Raw genomic sequence first — 18,949 nt, forward strand, 5'->3', positions numbered from 1 at the left:
CTTCACGTTTAAGATTACTAATATATAGGCCCAAATAATTTAATATGCTGATGATTTTCAATTATAAATATTTTATTAAATAACGTTAACCTAGATTCTTTTATACGTGATAACTTTTCTTCAGCTTTTCGCATCAGTTCGCTGACCTGCTTTCCACTTTTTAGCAAGACTCTAGATTACCAGGAAAATTGACAGCTTATTAGTAGAATTATAATCTTGTTTATGAATAATGTAAAAAAAACAGTACATTATCAGTACCCGGCTTTAAACCCCTCTCTTAGAGTATTTCGTTCATGGCAAATTTCTAAATATCTACAATGAGAGTACAGCCGATAAAATTTTATGTAATTCACGCAAATAAACAACTTCGGTTTCACCATTAGTTGAATTCATGAATGCTTTAAACTAGCAAATTTACTTCTTGTTATTTAAATAGCTATGATGGTGAGGCCGATGACTGCAATGAATAACTTTCGGGTACGTCTAGAAATAGACCAGATGCCAACAACTCGCTTTAAAAATTAATTCTTCAAAGCATACATATTTCAAATCGTATATTACCCTAGACTCGTAGCAGACTTTACTCCAATCAATATCATCAACACGAATAGTAGACGGTTTCTAATAAATAATATCAGAGTATCAGCTGTGTTTGCAGTATCAGTATTGCTACTTCATGTATATTGAGTCCGATAAGGAGCATTACTAAGAAAGGCGAATAGACTAGTGATCCAGTAACTTCATTCGTAATTTTTTTTCTGTCTTCGTTGTCATACAACAAACACTGAACCTAAAAAGAATCATTACATCTATCTTAGATTAATTTAAATGATCAATAAGATTATCGACTCGATAACTTACATCAAACAGAGGTTGAGAAAAGTTTAAAATATACTCCAATACTTCAGCTACAGATAACGTCTCTACGCTTTTCTCTAAATTTTAAAAGTCAGTTATGCACAGTATTTACGTGTGAAATATTCTGGATTGCCCCAAAATATAAGCAAAATGTATAACACTGCAAGTATAAAAAGTAAAGCGACTACTATAATAACAGTCTTACCATGGCTTTTTCTGACGAATAGAGGTATAAAATAAAATAATCTTCCATCACCGTTTGGATCTGTAGTACAAATATTTATTATCAATTAATTTGGTATTAAAATTGAATAATCGTACCTTTCGTATAACATGTGTTATTACATCATAACACCGCAATAATCACTCTAAAAGATGTATTTATTTAATTAATTATTCGTATAAAGCGTTATATAATTCTCCATTATCAATTGTTGTACGTGGCCCAATTAAAAAGTAAAAAGTGATATCGCTCCATAACACTTATACGTTTATTCAATATCAGATTACTTTGAAATAAATTTATGACGACTATAACTGTAGATATTCTTTAACTAAGCCGCGTCGTATGTTAACCAACCTTTTAAGCTCCAATCCGGTAGCTCTAATAGATGATCGAACAAAAATTCTTGAAATAATTCGAGATCTTGTAAGGTATACGCCTGGTCGTAAAGAGTAATAAATATGCAGTTAAATAACCCATGACTAACGGATAGAGTCAACTAGTTATAAAGGTCAAAGCACTTTCCAATATTTAATCTAACATACCAATGAAATTGGTTCAGCATTAGCAGAGATTTTATACTGGCGATTATACCGATGAAGAAGACAAACCGGTATATTCTCGAGAGGATAATGAGATAATATAGAAAAGCCTTCAAATACATATTCGTTGTTGTTTTTCCGTATAACTGTTGGATGATCACTCTATACGAATGTTAAGTTATAATATTTAATAACGAAGAAAGAGATTTTTAAGTATTAGTTGTCAAACATTTAATTACTTTAAAATTGACTGAAGGCCAAATTGCAATTCTGTAATGGTAGAATTTATTGTAGGAACATGTCCAGGGATCGTAAGCAGGTACGGCCTTCGTGATACAGGGAAAATATAGAAGTTTAAATTGCGATATCATAGCTGCAATCTAATGATAAACTAAATATGATGCTATGGCGATTTGATTTCTTTTATTTACCTGTTCTCCTACATATTTATAGTGTAGTAGGCCTTTCTTATTAGTTGTACATTTGCATATACATCCACTGTAATTCTTTAAGAGCAAAATATGCAGAATCAAAGGAAATTTCTAAACCTGTGCCGGTTAAATAGCTTCACCGACGATAGCCATAATTAATTAGCACAACTTTATTAATATACTGTACAGCGTACAGTATCTATCACTATACTTAATATGCTTCAAGATAGAGATGTAAATTTAACTTAAGACTAGAGTACCAGAACACTGAGCTAAATTGTGTACAGCTGTTAGCTGCATTTAATAATTAATTAACGAAACCTCAGTACAATTTCAGTAAACTTCTTAGTTCTATTGATAAGATTAAGGTAAGTGTAATTAAAATAAAAAGATTCATTAGTGCGAGTTGCGCTAATTGCATGTAGTAAACTAGCACCAGAATTATTTTTTATGAAATTGTAAGTAATTTACAGTAGAGGAGGTGGGATTCCTACCATGTTAGACTCATTATAATAGACGTTACTATGCATGATACTCTTTCTCGATGATGCAATATCAGGGATTAGTCTTTTTTTAAAGTTGGCATGTAACAGCTTTAAATTAAGAGTTGCAGAACACAGCATCAGCCTCTTTCCCTATAATTAATAGCCAATAGTGATCGCTAATTAGACAATTCAAAGCGTTGTACCAGGTACTTAACTAGGTATAGTTGAGGTTCACCTGCACTTCTATCAAATCTTGTTTATAATAATATGGATTAACAGTTCTCCAAAGTACTCGGTAATTTTCTTCCTTTACTAGGAGTTCGTCATTTTCAAATTCAGCATCTTGGTCATTGTTGATGTTTGACACATTTTGTTTCGAGCTTACGCCTTCAAATTCATCTGGTGCTAACCTATGCGTGTCCATATCCATTTCATTCCGGAATAGATGAGCATCAAAACTAAAAGGAGACATTTTAAGACAGCAGGATTTATCATAAAGAACAAGTTTCATTCCATCTCTGTTTAATTAACATAAGAGCATGCCTATTCAATTACTTCTTGCTTACCCTTGTGGGCTATGGTTATAATCTACTACGATTGGCTCACATGATATATTTACGTTCCTATTTCTTGAGCCTATTGCTGTAGATTATCACACAATCTGAATTATTCTCATCCATGTTTTGAGTAGATATTCAACAAACTGTGTACGAATTATACAGGATATGTTACATTCGTTAGGTAATATTTCTACTACGAATAATGCTGACCGGTAGGTTGGTTTTCTGTTACTCTTGTTGGATTAATCCTTTGGTAATTACTATCGCTGGTAGCTTTCCTATAGTAGTAATTGAAAGCAAGATTAATCATTATACTTTACTGTATATCAACGCCTATAATTGTAAACAAGCTAGTTGGATTTTTCTGCATTTTCTATAAAGGATACGTATAAATCATTCGTTGCATGCACATTGCACAGGTGCTACAAGGGGTAAATATCTTAATAAATCAAGTATTGCGCTACCTACAAGATCAGTATAGTATCATGTTGTCACACACCACTAGAGACAAAGTAAGTTTACACACGATAACGCCTCTTACTGACTTAACGAGACGAGATTAGCTATATCACGGTTATTATCACCAAATAGTTCAGCTCTAACGACTAAATACTATAGTATAGCTATAGCGCCACTGATAGTGTAGATGAGGTAGTCAGAGAATGATCTACTATTGATTACTGAAGAAATCTTAACAACCAAGATTGTAGTCTTGCCAATTCAATAGCAATTGACAAACTAGTTAACTCACTAACCGACTACTAACTACAAAGTGATCTTCATGCACTAGCCTTTTCTAGTCTCGTCAGAAACTCCTGGAGCACATAAAGTAAAACTATCCTTCTATAGTTATAGGAACTAATATGATAAGGATACTAATATTACTATGCGTATGATTCACTCAATGTCAAGCTTGGTTTACCTCCACATTACACGTCAAGATTGCTCACCTCTTCATCTTGGCTTTGAAATGATTTCTTACAGCATTCTACTCAGATGCGATCATCCAATGCATATGCAGTTTATCCAATCTATGTAAAATTGAGTCTTTCTACTAGTGTAGCTGCACTAACTTCTGCTTAATATATCAACCAGACTTTTCTGCATTAATTTTGTTGAACTTTGCCCTTCTCAAGCCACTATTAAGAGACCGAAACAGGAAGCAGATTCGATTACTGATCTGCTCTCAGCCCTCAGGTCCTTTCATCGATTTTCCAGTACTGGACAGTATTATACGTCCAGCAGTAGATACAAACTGACTAGTGTACCATGCCACAGTACGGAATCGATGTCACTCGTCCGAACAGAGCTTTTGGCCAGTTGGTGACATGATTTTTTATTCCAGAATATAGTCTAGTCTGGGATCGGGAACAGAATGATGTCACGTCGCCTCTACTGCATTTAGGCCATTGGCGACATGATTTTAGCTCGATCTGGGCAATTAAACGCCGGTTTTAGCTCTGGCTTTTTACTCAATCCCTACGATTTTTACTACAAACTACTGTCTAAAGTACTGTAGCTGTTTGTGTTTGCCCACGGCACATTTGTTGCAAATATTGTACTCTCCTTATTATGAAGCTCAGCAATAAGCATTCGTCAGCACCAACTGCAGTTGTCGGCAATGCATGCAATCTTTTAGAACTTTAAAATGCCAATCATAAACAGCAGTTGAAGTATCTCTTGCATACTACAAACGGAAGTCTTTCTTTATTGCAGTTCAGCTGTCTAATACAACATTTTAGAAGATAGACCATGACAGAGTATGGATTAATTAACCTACAGAATGAATACATGTTACAACGATCCGTGTTGCTCTTCATGAGAAATATTATTATCGTACGGTACATCGTTAATAAAGCGTGAAGTTGTATACTCCACGTTAAATAATCGTGGAGCTGAAAGTAAAATAGTTCATAGCTTGATCTCGTACAGCAATAGACGACGTAAGTGCAATAAACTAACGAAAACGAAACAAGAATTCCTGCTGGCACTTTTCTGCAAAGGCATGCTACTATTGCAGCACATTTGTTTTTTATAAAATGGTCAATTCTGCTGTGTGTTACTACAATAGCTAGCTAATTTTGTCATACGCGTACAAGTACAGCAGTAAAAACATAACAGTTATTTATTTTCAAATAAAAGCTATTGGTGAACGGCCTTCAGGTGTACAGTATATAGAAATCAAATGAGCTACCATACAGTATACAGTACAATACATTAAATTGGCAAAGATCCAAATTTTATAGTCAATTTAAAATAATTTGGAAGATCCGTCGGCATGAAAATATTGCAACAAATAGCAACAGCAAAATATTTGAGTGACTTTGTGGCCGACGGAAATGATATAAAGTGTTAAAGGATATCCTTGGAAGGACACGTGTGGCGCGTCGAGTGCAGCTATTAACACCGCCAAGACAGTAGCGGTATGGCAAGCACTGAATTGGCTTTGGCTCAAAAACCACTGATCCAAGACATATCCTAGCGATAGAGAGCACATCCAGGTAATGAAAAAAGGCATAAAGGAAGGCTTAGGCTCCTTGTCTCTGAGTACAATTTTAATCCAGGGATTACCGAAGAGAAGAGGCGAATACCAGAACGCCCCAATGATTTGATCCACTACGAGGTAAGATACGAGTCTGACCCAAAGTTCGTAAGCCATGTCTTGTTATTTCCGTAAAACTAAGAATAGCTAAAAAAAAGCGCAAATAGAAAGAGGTTGGAAAATAAGAAAACGAGCCAACTTGAATTAGACCTGAATTTTATACAGTAGACAAGCCTGATGATGACACTATCATGCACGTTGTTCATGTTGCATCCAGTTTTGTTGTATAACATTGTCCATCTCACAGTCAATACTAGCACATTGCTGTATTCCTGGAGGTCACTGGATGAGCATTCGAATGCAGCAGCGTTGCTCTACCGCTGACTTTTGTATACTGTCTGTTTTTAACTCGCTAAGCAATAATCTCAGCAAGATTGCAGATACTTGGCTACAGTCCATATGCAATGCAATCCATCAAGCTTGGCAAATACAATAACAGAGGTAAGATAATCATACCATCGACTTGTATACTCTAATCTTACCTTGAAAAGAAGAGCAAAATTGAAAAGATGCCTGCAAATTCTTGTCTCCTTTAGCAGCGAACAATCGACAATATTAGTCCAGCATTCAAGGTCTCAAGTGCATCTGTAGGCAATGCGCTTGCCTTATATAACTGAATGTTAACTAAGGGTTATGCTAGCCCATACCATACATTCATACTGTACACTGTAATCGGTTACAGGTAGAGTACAGACGCATGAGTAGTTTACTGCATACTGTAACTGTACTCTACTGGACTGTATAGAGTAGTTGTGCTTTGGGGCTAATGGGACAAGTCTCAACTTGCATTTGCCTATGTTGACATGGCATCAGCAACCATTTCCGAAATTGTGGGCCTTGGACACATGTTGACAAATAAACTATTTACTGTTTTATGCAGAATGTAAATACAAATGCATATTCTATCCAGCAACGCATTCATTTTATGTTAACAAGCAGAACCCCCTGTACCTTCGTAGAGCTATTAGTGAATCATACAGCAATGGAATCAAATTGCTCTCAAGCAAGCAGATACATCGATTGTTATTTTTGCAGCAAGACGAAGCAGTTTAAAGGAGAATTTGGCGCCATTCCATCGGACTACACCACAATACCATGTGCTTAAATTACTCGAGCAATGTACAGTCTAGTGTACACAGTAATGTTCTATCTTTGCTGTTGAACTGAATAAATGTCAACATCTGACAGAGCGACAAAATCCTGCAGCGAAAAATAGCTGGACAGTAATTTAATTTCGCTACAAAATTAAGCTGGAAAGTCAATCCTTTTTTCTCCAATCACGTCAACGGTCCCAACACAATGCCATAGTTATGTCTATTTTACTGTAGTATTTGTTCATGACTTTATACTACGGCATAATCTTTTAATCCTGATAGATATTTATTCTGAACAAATAGACTCATCCATGGACTACTAGATTACAGGTTATATCGAGTAGTCCATGAACATGACTCATCGTAGTCACGGTTGATAGAAATAAATTACTACGTATTCTAATTAAAGACACTGTGCACCAAAATTATCCATGAGGTACGTATGAGCTCATCTTTTGCATCTCTGAAAGTGAGCGTGAAATTAAGGTATGTAAAGTAAATGGCAATATACCAAACCGAGCAAGCAGAGAAAGTGCTATACACCTAGTGTACGTTACTTTTCGTGATGCTTATCCGGAAATTAAAAGGCTAACAAAGAAAAAGGAGTTCGCGAGAATCCTGACTGCCGTATGCCTTTATGCACACTTTGAAACGTAACCGTCTATTGAAAAAAATTGATATCAAAGCAGACATGAATAATATTTAAAATTTCCGTGATACTATTACGGTCACATCTGACGATGCCTTAAACAATACGTTCATATAATTAGTTCAATAATTAAATCAGGTTGAAACCTTATTTTTCCATCAAAACTTAATGTTTATTTTTCATCTAGTGTATGGCACTAGCTAAATAGCGCACAGTATTTGTCTATTTACCTTACCCTGAAAAAACAAAATTCCTCAAGAGAGATGCCAATCTGGACGGGTTGACTGTAATTGTGGTCTCTACAGTAGTTGTGAGCAGCAAGCCCATGAAATTTGTAGCACAATACGTACTTTCATGTACAGTAGTGTTATTTACTTCGAAGCAGAATTTAACAAATTTTCGAGTACTCGGGGAGATAAATTTAGTTCTAACTGTGCCGCTAGCTAACTTCCAACGGAAATGTTCTTCTTGTACGAGTATATTCTTTACAGTATTGAACTGCCTACAGTACATACAAGCACAAAATCGGAACATGTTGCCGACATGTTGTGTACTTTGCAAATAACAGCACGTTGCATTTAGCAACTTTACAGCATGCTCTACAGCATTGAAAAAGAGTCTGATAACATTTTTATCATACTGCATCTCGGACATTCACATATTAGTACAGTACTATACTGTACTATAGTCTGCAGCTATTTGATGTAACTTGAAATACCAGCATACTGGCAAATATTTCGAATCCGAGCTCTGCAAACGATGCCAAAAATTCTGAGTGGATGACAGTTTATTAACATGAGAATACTGTGTAAAATGCAAAAAAGTTGGATTCTATCCAAAAATACTCATTTGGATCAATTGCTTTTCATTATCTTTCATACTGTACTGTTATTGCTTGATCACTCTTGCAGCCAAGTGCACTATTCTATTCTTTCTTACGATATACGAGTACAATATATGATCACTGTAACTGTAGGTGATAGAAATACTAGCATGCTTTAGCAGAAGCCTTGGAGGAAATATCGCAAGGTTTTATTGAACCAAGTACAACTTTAAAATCAATGAACGTTTCATTGCAATTGAGCATGTATCCCAAGGAAACAGTACTAATGCATACTGCTGCTAGTCTTGAAGCACAATGTGCAAAATTTGAAAATAGAACGTATCACGAAATCAATCATACACGAATAGGTACTATGAGATTTGAACATTATGTTTATCATTGCGAAGCCGCAGCTCATGGCTACAAACTTCGAATGAAAGTCTTGTAAAACAAGGCATTTACGAATTTGACTAGCAAGTAGCGATAAGTAGCAATACCTTGCCTACACTTCATCAGTGAATCAACATGTAAAGCATTATCGTGGTATGTTTTTACATTTGTCCAAAGCAACACGAGTGCATTGTACTTTGATAGATGCAAATTGAGAGAACATTGCATAATTTAACAATAACCGCAATTGTAAGATTGTACATTTACTTGCATTAAAGACAACGAATCAAATATAAAAACTAGCTATTCGTGTTAATCACGACATGAGAAAGATCTTCAGGTCATGGAGCGATATGGATGTACAGAGGCACATCTACACGCTAGACATACTACGGTATACAGTACTGCATAAAGCAACTCTAATTTACAACATGCATGTGGTCTTAAAAGCCACCTTACAAGAAATAGATCAATTGATTGGCTTTGATCCTTCATCTCTCACCGCAAAGGAAAGCACCAACATTTTGATTACTGTTGATGAATCAGATAACGATGTATGTAGGCCATGGCTGCAACACAGGCAATACTATGGCTACAATCGATTAAATAGACTATTGGAGACCACTGAGAGAAGGCAAATTGAGGTGCTGCAAGAGCCATGATTACAACCGACGCAATGGCAAGAGTTGGAACGAAGCCATAAGTTGTTTGTGTGCCAAACCATACATACAGCAAGTAGGACGCGACGACATTACTTGTAAACGAGATGAGATAAGGTAAGACAGAGTTATCATTTTCCATTTTACGATTCGGAATCTTGTAAACGCGTGTATACCAAGCTTGACCAAACAGTATACCGTACCATAAAGCGCCAAGAATATGAGCTGGTATAGCAACTGCAACAATGAGACCAATTTCAACTAGATTCATTGTGATACGTCTGGAGAAAACGGAAAGCAACAAGACAAAAAAGTAGATGCAAATGCTTCAAAACTTTGCCAAGCTCAGGTGGAACTTTTCGACGAGCAGATTTTTTAGCAGCACTTAAAGTGGACAACGCGATCACGGTTGGCATTTATACTGTACTGTACCCGCCTCAGGAGATCACGGCCTCTACAATGCAAACCTTATAGTACTCTGTAGTCTGTACTGTAGCGTACTGAATTTTCTAGCTTAAGCGCAGTACAGTACAGTACAGTACAGTACATTCTGTAAACACACTACAGTACGCAGTACTGTAGACCATAAACATGAATATGGATGAAGCTGAGCTCGATGTGTCTGGACACGCAACTTTCAAAACATAAAGTTTGAAGTTTTTATTGACTGTTAATTAATTGAATTAAAGGCCCCGACACCACAATTAGTAACATGATTCTTCCCATATTATTTTGAAAACTCAGTATGTACTTACAAGGCAACGTGTTCTACAGTTGGCAAATTACTTAGTATAGATACTGCACGCATCAAAAAATGCGTTATGTCATCGTTGTAAAAAGGTCGTCGGGTAGTCGCCTATCAGTGGGCAGTATGGTAGTTGAGGAATGCTTTAGTTATGAACAGTTTTGACAACATCATGGTCCGACTGTCATTGATTCAATTAACAAATTTTGTTGCAGAATGCATATGCATAAATGAAGATTTCGTTTTATACGGTATATATCCAAGTAGCCTATAATATAAACGCATGAGTCGTACAGTCTCATTCAATCGATGCAATATTGGCATAGGTTCAATGACTGCTGCAATGTAATTACATCCATTAGGTCGGTCAGAAATTTCTGTAGATAGTGTATATCATTATTATTATTATTATTATTATTATGAGATCCTGAGCCTAAGGGTCTCTAGCGCGCATGCTGCATATACGTGTACACAAAATGAAAATTTCAATCGATATACAGCCTGTGATATAAACTCGTGACTCGTTAGATACGGTAAGGTAGTAACCAACAAGTCTCAATCAATCGATTCATTGTATATTGGCATAGATTCTAATAACTATTACTACTGCACTTACATCCATTAGATTAATGGAATTTCTGTAAAATAGTACATACAAGCGTGTATGCTGTACTAATGAAAATTGTATTCTATACAGTATACATACGATATACATGCATGTATAAGTAGTCTTTAATAGAGTAAACTCGTGAGTTGTTGGATACAGCAATATCTAACAAGTCTCTATCAATCATTGGCATAGATTTAAACATCGCTGCATTACACTTAAGGCATACCGTACAAAGTAAATGGATCTACAAGTAGCCTTTAATATAAACTCGTAGTCGTTGAATACCGTAATAACTGAAAAATTTTAATCAATCAATTATTGGCATAGATTCAATTATGCTGCTGACTGTACTTACATGCATTAGCTTCTGTAAATAGGGTATATGTAATATGCAATAATAAAGATTTCGCTTTATAGGATATATACGCATCCTCTGGTACCTGCATGCTACTATAACCTTTAATTTAACAAATTACCAATTAATCATTCCTTGACATAGATTTAAGTAGTTCTGCTGTACTTATATCATGTTATTATCCTTTTTATTGTTCTTTTGTAGACTATCAATGTGGTGAAAGATAACCTGGACAATTCATAGTACTTTTTGCAATAGTATAATCATTATCATAGAAAAATAGATCGTTTCGTTGATTACATTAATATAAAATGATGATTTCAAGTTTAAACTTACAGTAATTAGAAAATAAAGAAAGATAATAATGCCACTCAATATCAATACTATACTCGTGTTCTCGTCCATTAGCGGCAATATGTAGGCGACTGATTATAAAGCAAGTCAAACGAAAGTAGAACTATACTTTAGTGTATACTAAAGTTATAATAGAAATGATATTACGTGATAAAATTGATGATTATAATGGTAGGAGTGATAGCTTGATTCATTGTGAATGTAACCGTTTAGTCCCACAAGAAAATGAATCAAAAGTCGAAAAATGAATATCGATGTCACAGTATACACTCTCAAGTCGTAAGATCTTCAATGACCTATTATCAATCTATTCCATACATCAAAATAAACAATCCAGTAAACCATTACATCATATTACAGATTATGCACTATCACGGCAATTAAATAGCTGTACAAATTCATATATAGGAAAAGACCCTACGAACATAGACTAGACTTTTATCCAGTGATTAATTTTAGATTTTAACTAGAGTCTTTTCAGTTTCTAATAATATTTTAAGTGTAAAAATAGATTGCTTTTCCATATATACTGTCATAATATACAGGAACATCACGACCTTAATGATCTCATAATCGTATACGTCCTTGAATCAATACAGTATTTTCTGCTATTGGATTAATACAGTACACAAAAATCATATTTCTTATTTTACTTTTAGAGGTACTTCTTTTTCTATTTGTTCCGCTCTGTGTATCGTATTCTTTTGGAAAGGAGGTTTATAGTCCGGAAAGTCAATCTCATGACCATAACGTTTACGTCTATCCTCTTTGCCGTTTAATAGCTCTTCCTATAACATATTCAATAGTTGTATGTATTTATGAGATATTATATTAAATATGGCCTTCTATTAGTATACAAGTGATAAACGCTGAGAGTCTTTTAAGTAATGTTATCGAACAGGACAAGTATTAGAAAAATAAAATTTTAAGTGATTTGTTATACGTAGTAAGGTATCGATGTTATTGTATTCGATTTGAATTTTACCGTCGTAGGTTGAGGTAGCCAGACGCTTTTAGGTTGATATTCCAATCTCTTTTCTTTTTCATCTTGAGCAGCGATTAATGATGCAGCAAGTATAATGGATCCCTTCCTCTTAGGCGACGTCTGAGCGTCGTTAGTAATAATAGGTGGAGGAGTGACAATGGAGGATTTTTTTACTTCTCCATTGGGCTGAGGTTGCTAATGATAATCAAAGAGAAAGCATTCATTAACTGGTGCACATGCAAATGCTCTACCAATCTAGACGATAGATCAGTTGAACATTCTTTAACACGATGAGATAGATACGATTGAAATAGCTTGTAATGCTAATAGATGTTATACGGGTATGCAATACAGTAATAATTAAGTAGTGCTTTGAAACAGACAATAATTTGTAAGAATTACATACTGTAATACATACCTGATTTCCATCTCCAGACGTAGGTGCTGCCTTCGGTGGAGATGCTGTTCGCCGAGTTCCGGGGCGACCTATATCAATGGCGAATAGTTAATTTAAATTAAATTAGACTACATATTTAAGTACACTTAAAATTAGGATATCATCCGAGCCTAGAGGGTAAATATTAATTAATGATATACGTAAACTTACGGTTTTTCTTATTTACAGGTGGCAAAGAATCAAATTTTGCTTGGACAATTGAAAGGACATTGGGATCTGCCCAAGCTTTTGCAATTTCTAGAGCGGTTTGTTCCTTTCTATTTTTTAGTTGTACCTTACATCTATAGTAATATTGAAAATTTTTTAGTACCGTTGTTATCGTTATGACCAAAATAATTGTTTGCACGGTAAAGGAATGGAGAATAATGCTACAATAACATATCTATTTTACCCCTTTTCTATTATATGTTGTACTATGCAAGCCCTTGAGGCTTCAATAGCTCGCATTAGAGGTGTACCACCATTTAACGTTTGGGCATCAATGTCTGCGTTATTTTCAACCAATATCTTCACTATGTCTTCCTATTTAGACAACAATAGTATTGAGTGTTAGATAATATGGAAAAAAAGATGTTTTAATTGATACAATACATTATATTAGCCGACTTAAACAATTGAAAATGATCCACAAAGTATCCTAAATTTGAATTGTGACATACTATAAAGCAATACGATACTTGCCGAACTACTAAAATTTATTGATAATGCAGTAGATATTCCACTATGTTATACTTTATTATGAAATCGATATTCCTGAAAACTTACTTGTCCTGCATGGCAGGCATGATGAAGAGCGGTCCACTTAAAGTTATCTACCTTGTTAATTTCGGCCCTGTTATAAGAACACAATTACCCATGTTAGCGGTAATTACCTCATATAGAATTTCTTATAGAGCTCAATCCAAGACTTACCCTTTTTCTAATAATAATTTTACAATGTTCACATGTCCACTAGCACTAGCTTCCATTAATGGAGTTTTGAAATATTTATCTCTTTCATCGACATTGGTGCCTCTCCTCAATGCAAATCTAACAGTGTCGTAGTCACCAATTTTTGCAGCATCCACGATATTGATATAGGTCTTGTCTTGAATGCATGAAAAGATCAGTTATAAAAGTTGATTGGATATAAATAGAGAGTGTGGTATATTTTATACTTTCATCACCAATACGAAAGCATAACAATCAATTATAGATAATGTGATTGAATAAAAATACATACAATCGAAATTTTTTGAACGAATAATAGTGCTATCCAAAATTTATGATCAAATGCATATTATAAGAATTGCTATAAATCTGGCTAATTTTACATTGATAATTGATAATACAGATTATAAATTAGCAACATTGTGAAATATAAAACTATACCGTTCGCTGCAATCTATACAAAGTTGATGAGGAAGCATGAATGAAAGTTGTACCATAATTTATAAAATGTGATGTATGATTCTAAACATGTTGTATACCTGGATTGGGAAGATACCAAGCTGAATCATCTTTTAACGGATGAGCAGGAGGATGATCGCGATCAAATCTCCCAGTATCGGTAAACAACTGTTTAATAATAAATTAAAATTACCTATTAATTTAGTTTAAATCCAGTAATAGATATCGCTGTATTAGCATGTTAAGAGTAATGTCACATAGCGTAAATTTACAAGATTACTGATTCATTATTTGCTAATTGTCAAAAAAATTTACGATATTGTGATTAAGAATGTATTCTAATTCTAAGCTACCGTACACTTCTAGCTAGGAACGTTAGAATATGAATATTCAACATAAATTGTATAGATAAAGTTTTTATTACTCAGAATTCTATTATTTTCAAGTACGCTATTTCAATTTTACTGTATAAAGTGAAAACTGATTAGGAGTTATAGCTATTATATCAATCTCGTACAATTTGTTTTTCCACCATATTTGCCGGAGGACCACCATTCACTGTTCTAGGCCCTTCTTCTGAAGTACATATTGGAATTGGTACTTTAGTTTTCCCGGCCTAAAATGAGCAATTGTAGGATTTAACCAGTACGATCTCAATTCATGTATTCAATTAAAATAATATAATATTATTACCTTTCTTCTAAAACCTTTTTTACCAGCCTTTTTTTTGCCTTTCTTAGGCTTTTTTGGAGCTCGAGGGTCCATATAAGCCTTTAGTAAAATTTAAAATAGTATATAAGATGCTGTTGTATTATTTGTAATAGTCGCTCAATCAATTAACTGACATATAGCATTTAGCTTTACTTTATAGATCTTAATATCTTACAAATATATTTTAGATATCATTAAGTACGATACATACCCTGGCGATGTATTTACTTCCTTTAAGAAATTCTCCATATGCAATAGAATCATCACGATTTTTATCATGCAAATTGGCCAACTTTCGTAAATCATCATCAGATAAAGGAGCACCTGCAATTATAAAAGTATATGTGAGCTAATGAGCTTTATACAGAATTTATCAATTGTATTCTATGCATTGAAATACATGTTCCGATATACCTAAGCTTTTTAATCCTGTAATGAATTCATTTCTACTGAGTACACTATCACCATTGATATCCAGCTGCCGAAATAGTTCTTCTGCTGTCGTTTTTCTTTCCAACATCCAGTCGTACATCTTGTTTAATAATACGAATAATAACGTTTATCATCTTTGTACACAAAATTACATTTTATTTACTGCCTACACAACAAATTAATTTATAATCCATAACAGGAACGGGAGATTCTAACTTACTCTGACACACCATGGTTCTACCGGTGGTTTACCGCCTTTTGCAATTTTGTTAGCTAGCTTTTCTTGTCTCCGAATAACCTTTAAAGTGTCATTTTTATCATGTTCCTTTGCAACTGCTCTAGCAGTTTTACCTTCAAGATTTTTTAATCCAATAGGGCAGCCTGTTAAGAGGTAAAAAAATCTTACTTCCACTATCATGTATTAACTATATAATATAAAGAGTTTATCTCGTTCATGCCCAATAGTAAATTCACCCACACTAATTCTTCCAAGTTACCTCGTTGGATTAAATATTTGCCGCATACAGAATGACCAAATGCTGCTGTTAAATGTAATGGTGTATCTCCTTCATAATTCGTAGTGCCCATGTTGGCACCATAGCTAGACAAGACTTGCAAAACTTCGTAGTGACCACTTTGAGCAGCGCTAATGGGGTCAAAATGATTGATAGTAAATAAATGTTTAAGATTTCATGCAGTTAAATTTTCTTTTCAATCATATTCATTAATATCATCTTACAAATGAGCAGCATGAAAGCTTTTTTCATCTACTTCATCTACATTAGCTCCTGCTGATAATATTTCACGGACACAATTGGCATTTCCTGAACTTGCGGCGGCATGAAGAGCTGTCTTACCAGTAGTCTAAATAAAATCATGTTGTATTAAATTATAATAATATAATCGATTATTGATATACTAACGCAGATCAACTGTAAATAGTAAGGTATGATCGTAGTAGTGATTAATTAAATTAATAATTGAATTTATTAGCTAGTTTGATATGGCTAACCTCGTTTTTATAATTCGGATCTGCTTTGGCATTTAGCAGTAAGGTTACCATTTTTTCGTGACCTCCTTGTGCAGCTTGAATTAGCACTGACTTTCCAGTGTCGTCCTAATTACAATAGCAAGGTAATTTTAATAAATCGTTGATTGCAGAAATAGATATCGTCGTTAAAATTAATTAATTTTCCAAAATTATACGATGAAAACTAACAATAAAACTATGACTAACGTTCATTAACAAAATGTCAACGTATAATTTATTTTAATTCAGTTATCTTTCTAAATGATTATTTTCCTTACCACATTGTTGACGTCCGCGCCGTTGTCTATAGCAACTTCTAAACATTTATAATGTCGTTTTGTTGGATATATACAATAAAAGCAAACTCCTTTTCCTTCGTTATCGCATGCTTAAAATTAGAAAGAGTGGATAATGCTATTATTAATTAATCTACAATGGTTTATCATCTATCAGATTACAAAATTTTTAAAACAAAAAGAATTCGTCTTAACAATTCATTTATAGTTAAAAATTTATTATCAATGCCGCTTGTTATATTTAAAAAAATCGTAAGCATTTATAAGTGACAATGAAGATAATGCAAGACTTCTGGATTGAATCAAATCATGACTAACATACTGTATATATATATCTGTATTAAAAAGTATCAGATCATAATCGGTACTAAAACCGTAGGCTATTTGAATGTAATATCTTAACAATATCGTCTGTTTAAAGCGATAGAGAAGTGGTTGTAAACTATCTCATAAATTTACAAAGTTGCTTTTTACACATATCAGATTATGTCATTGTAAACTATATACGATAGTTGATAAATTATAGAACCAGGCCTTATAAACCTTAAACGCAATATGAAATTTACTATACCTAGTAGACTTGCTTCAGCTTCAACAAGCATTTCGAAAACTTGAATATGACCTAATTCTGCAGCTTTCATAGCAGGTGTTCTTCCTTTCATATCAGTCATATCGGGATTGGCGTCTAGGTCGATTAAAAATTGTACCATTTTCTCGTCATTAGCACATGCTGCTAAGTGTAAAGCTGTATTTCCATTTTCCGGTTCTATCATCATTTTTAATAATCAGTAAAGAAGAAGCAAGATCATAACGATTAGTAATTTCTCCATTGCTATTTAATTGATACGCTGATCAATATTTAGAATTAAAAGGAAGACATGGCATAAAGACATTATGTTTAAAATTATTATTATTGCGATCCAATACATTATTTACTGATAAAAACGATATTTGCTTAATTAAATACAGCCAAGTTGTTATAAAAATTTTTGTGATCCTTTCATTAATATGTTAAAAATGTGATCGAAAATCAAAGATATTTTGTACGTGCACGTATATCTAACCAGCGAATGAAGCAAAGTTAGTTACTACACTAGCAGAGCTATTGTAATGATCAATAGTTGGACGTTTTTTTACTAATATGTCGATAGAATAGAAGCACGTAAATATGCCGGTGTGTAGGATGAATAGAATAAAAGCCAGTTCGGTTTAATACTTAGTATTTATAAAGACTCGATATACAAGATATCAATGTTAAGAAAATAGTTGTAATCTTTCTCCATGGGCTAATAGAATAAAAGCAGTATCCAGTTGAAAAGTTTTTGCATTAAGAAAATTGAATGTAACAGAAATATTTGATTCCATAAAAATAGATAATAGATCAACAAAAAATTTCAACTTTGATAAATTAATTAAGTTTGCTTGGAGAGTTGATATTAAATATGAGGTGGCTTCCAGGGTAGCTTATGAAGCGATATGGGAAATTAATATCGGAATAAAATCGTTGTAATTAATATTATAGTAAATACGCGCAACTTCAATTGGGACATGGACTAATCGCCAACACAATCATAGGTGAAAAGCATTCAGAGATTTTACATCAATATTCATAATGGCTTTGTTTGGGCGATTCTGTTATATCCAATTGTGTTACCAACAAGGGAGTGCCTTGGTTCTTATAATGATTAAACTACTGTAAAATGTGTTGAGTATATTAATCTGTAAAAGGTGATTACCCTTAAAATATTATGACTAGCCAAGATTTAGTTACTGACGACTGTACGGCAAACCTTTGCTAAAAAGGTATATTCATACGTTATTTTGATTATACGGTAAAAAATTTGTTTTTACCAACTAATTAAATATTTGATGCAACTATTTTATACCTAATTTCTATGCTTACAACAAAATCTAGCGTGTGCACTCTTGATTTAATTTGGACAAATTAATCATCAACCTGCTTGGATCGTTTATGATAAGAAGTGATGATATCTACAAGATCGCTATAATACTTTAACAACGATCCTGAATAGAGGATAAGGAATAGCGTTGCAGTCGTAAATTAGTCTTGGCATACTGACTAAGAATCAATATTGTGTAGTGGGTCCAACTTGATGTGCTTTATTTAGGAAGAACTTGAAAGTAGTATGATAGATAGCTAAGTTTATCGTGAGTTTTGAACTTTTTAACTTGATATTTTCAATGCAGTAACTCAATAGTACGTATATATCGCTTTAAATCCATTCTTAACTTAAATATATTAATATTA

The 18,949-nt window shown here is 33.8% G+C and overlaps 2 protein-coding genes across 2 annotated transcripts; both read right to left on the reverse strand.

The window, feature by feature from the left end:
* Positions 1-120: 120 nt before the first annotated feature.
* Positions 121-4,057, reverse strand: TRIADDRAFT_53287 (uncharacterized protein; the record flags this gene model as incomplete). The annotated part of the gene is made up of 11 exons (XM_002109868.1): positions 121-171; positions 562-621; positions 862-935; positions 1,064-1,123; positions 1,439-1,520; positions 1,693-1,785; positions 2,055-2,129; positions 2,775-2,997; positions 3,106-3,181; positions 3,310-3,377; positions 4,050-4,057. 11 exons carry the CDS (start codon positions 4,055-4,057, stop codon positions 121-123), a joined length of 870 nt encoding a protein of 289 aa, XP_002109904.1.
* A 5,128-nt stretch (positions 4,058-9,185) lies between these two features.
* Positions 9,186-9,587, reverse strand: TRIADDRAFT_53288 (uncharacterized protein; the record flags this gene model as incomplete). Its single annotated transcript, XM_002109869.1, has 1 exon — positions 9,186-9,587. One exon carries the CDS (start codon positions 9,585-9,587, stop codon positions 9,186-9,188), a length of 402 nt encoding a protein of 133 aa, XP_002109905.1.
* Positions 9,588-18,949: the final 9,362 nt, after the last annotated feature.

Source organism: Trichoplax adhaerens, genomic scaffold, assembly GCF_000150275.1.
Source record: "Trichoplax adhaerens TRIADscaffold_2 genomic scaffold, whole genome shotgun sequence".
Classification (NCBI taxonomy): domain Eukaryota; kingdom Metazoa; phylum Placozoa; class Uniplacotomia; order Trichoplacea; family Trichoplacidae; genus Trichoplax; species Trichoplax adhaerens.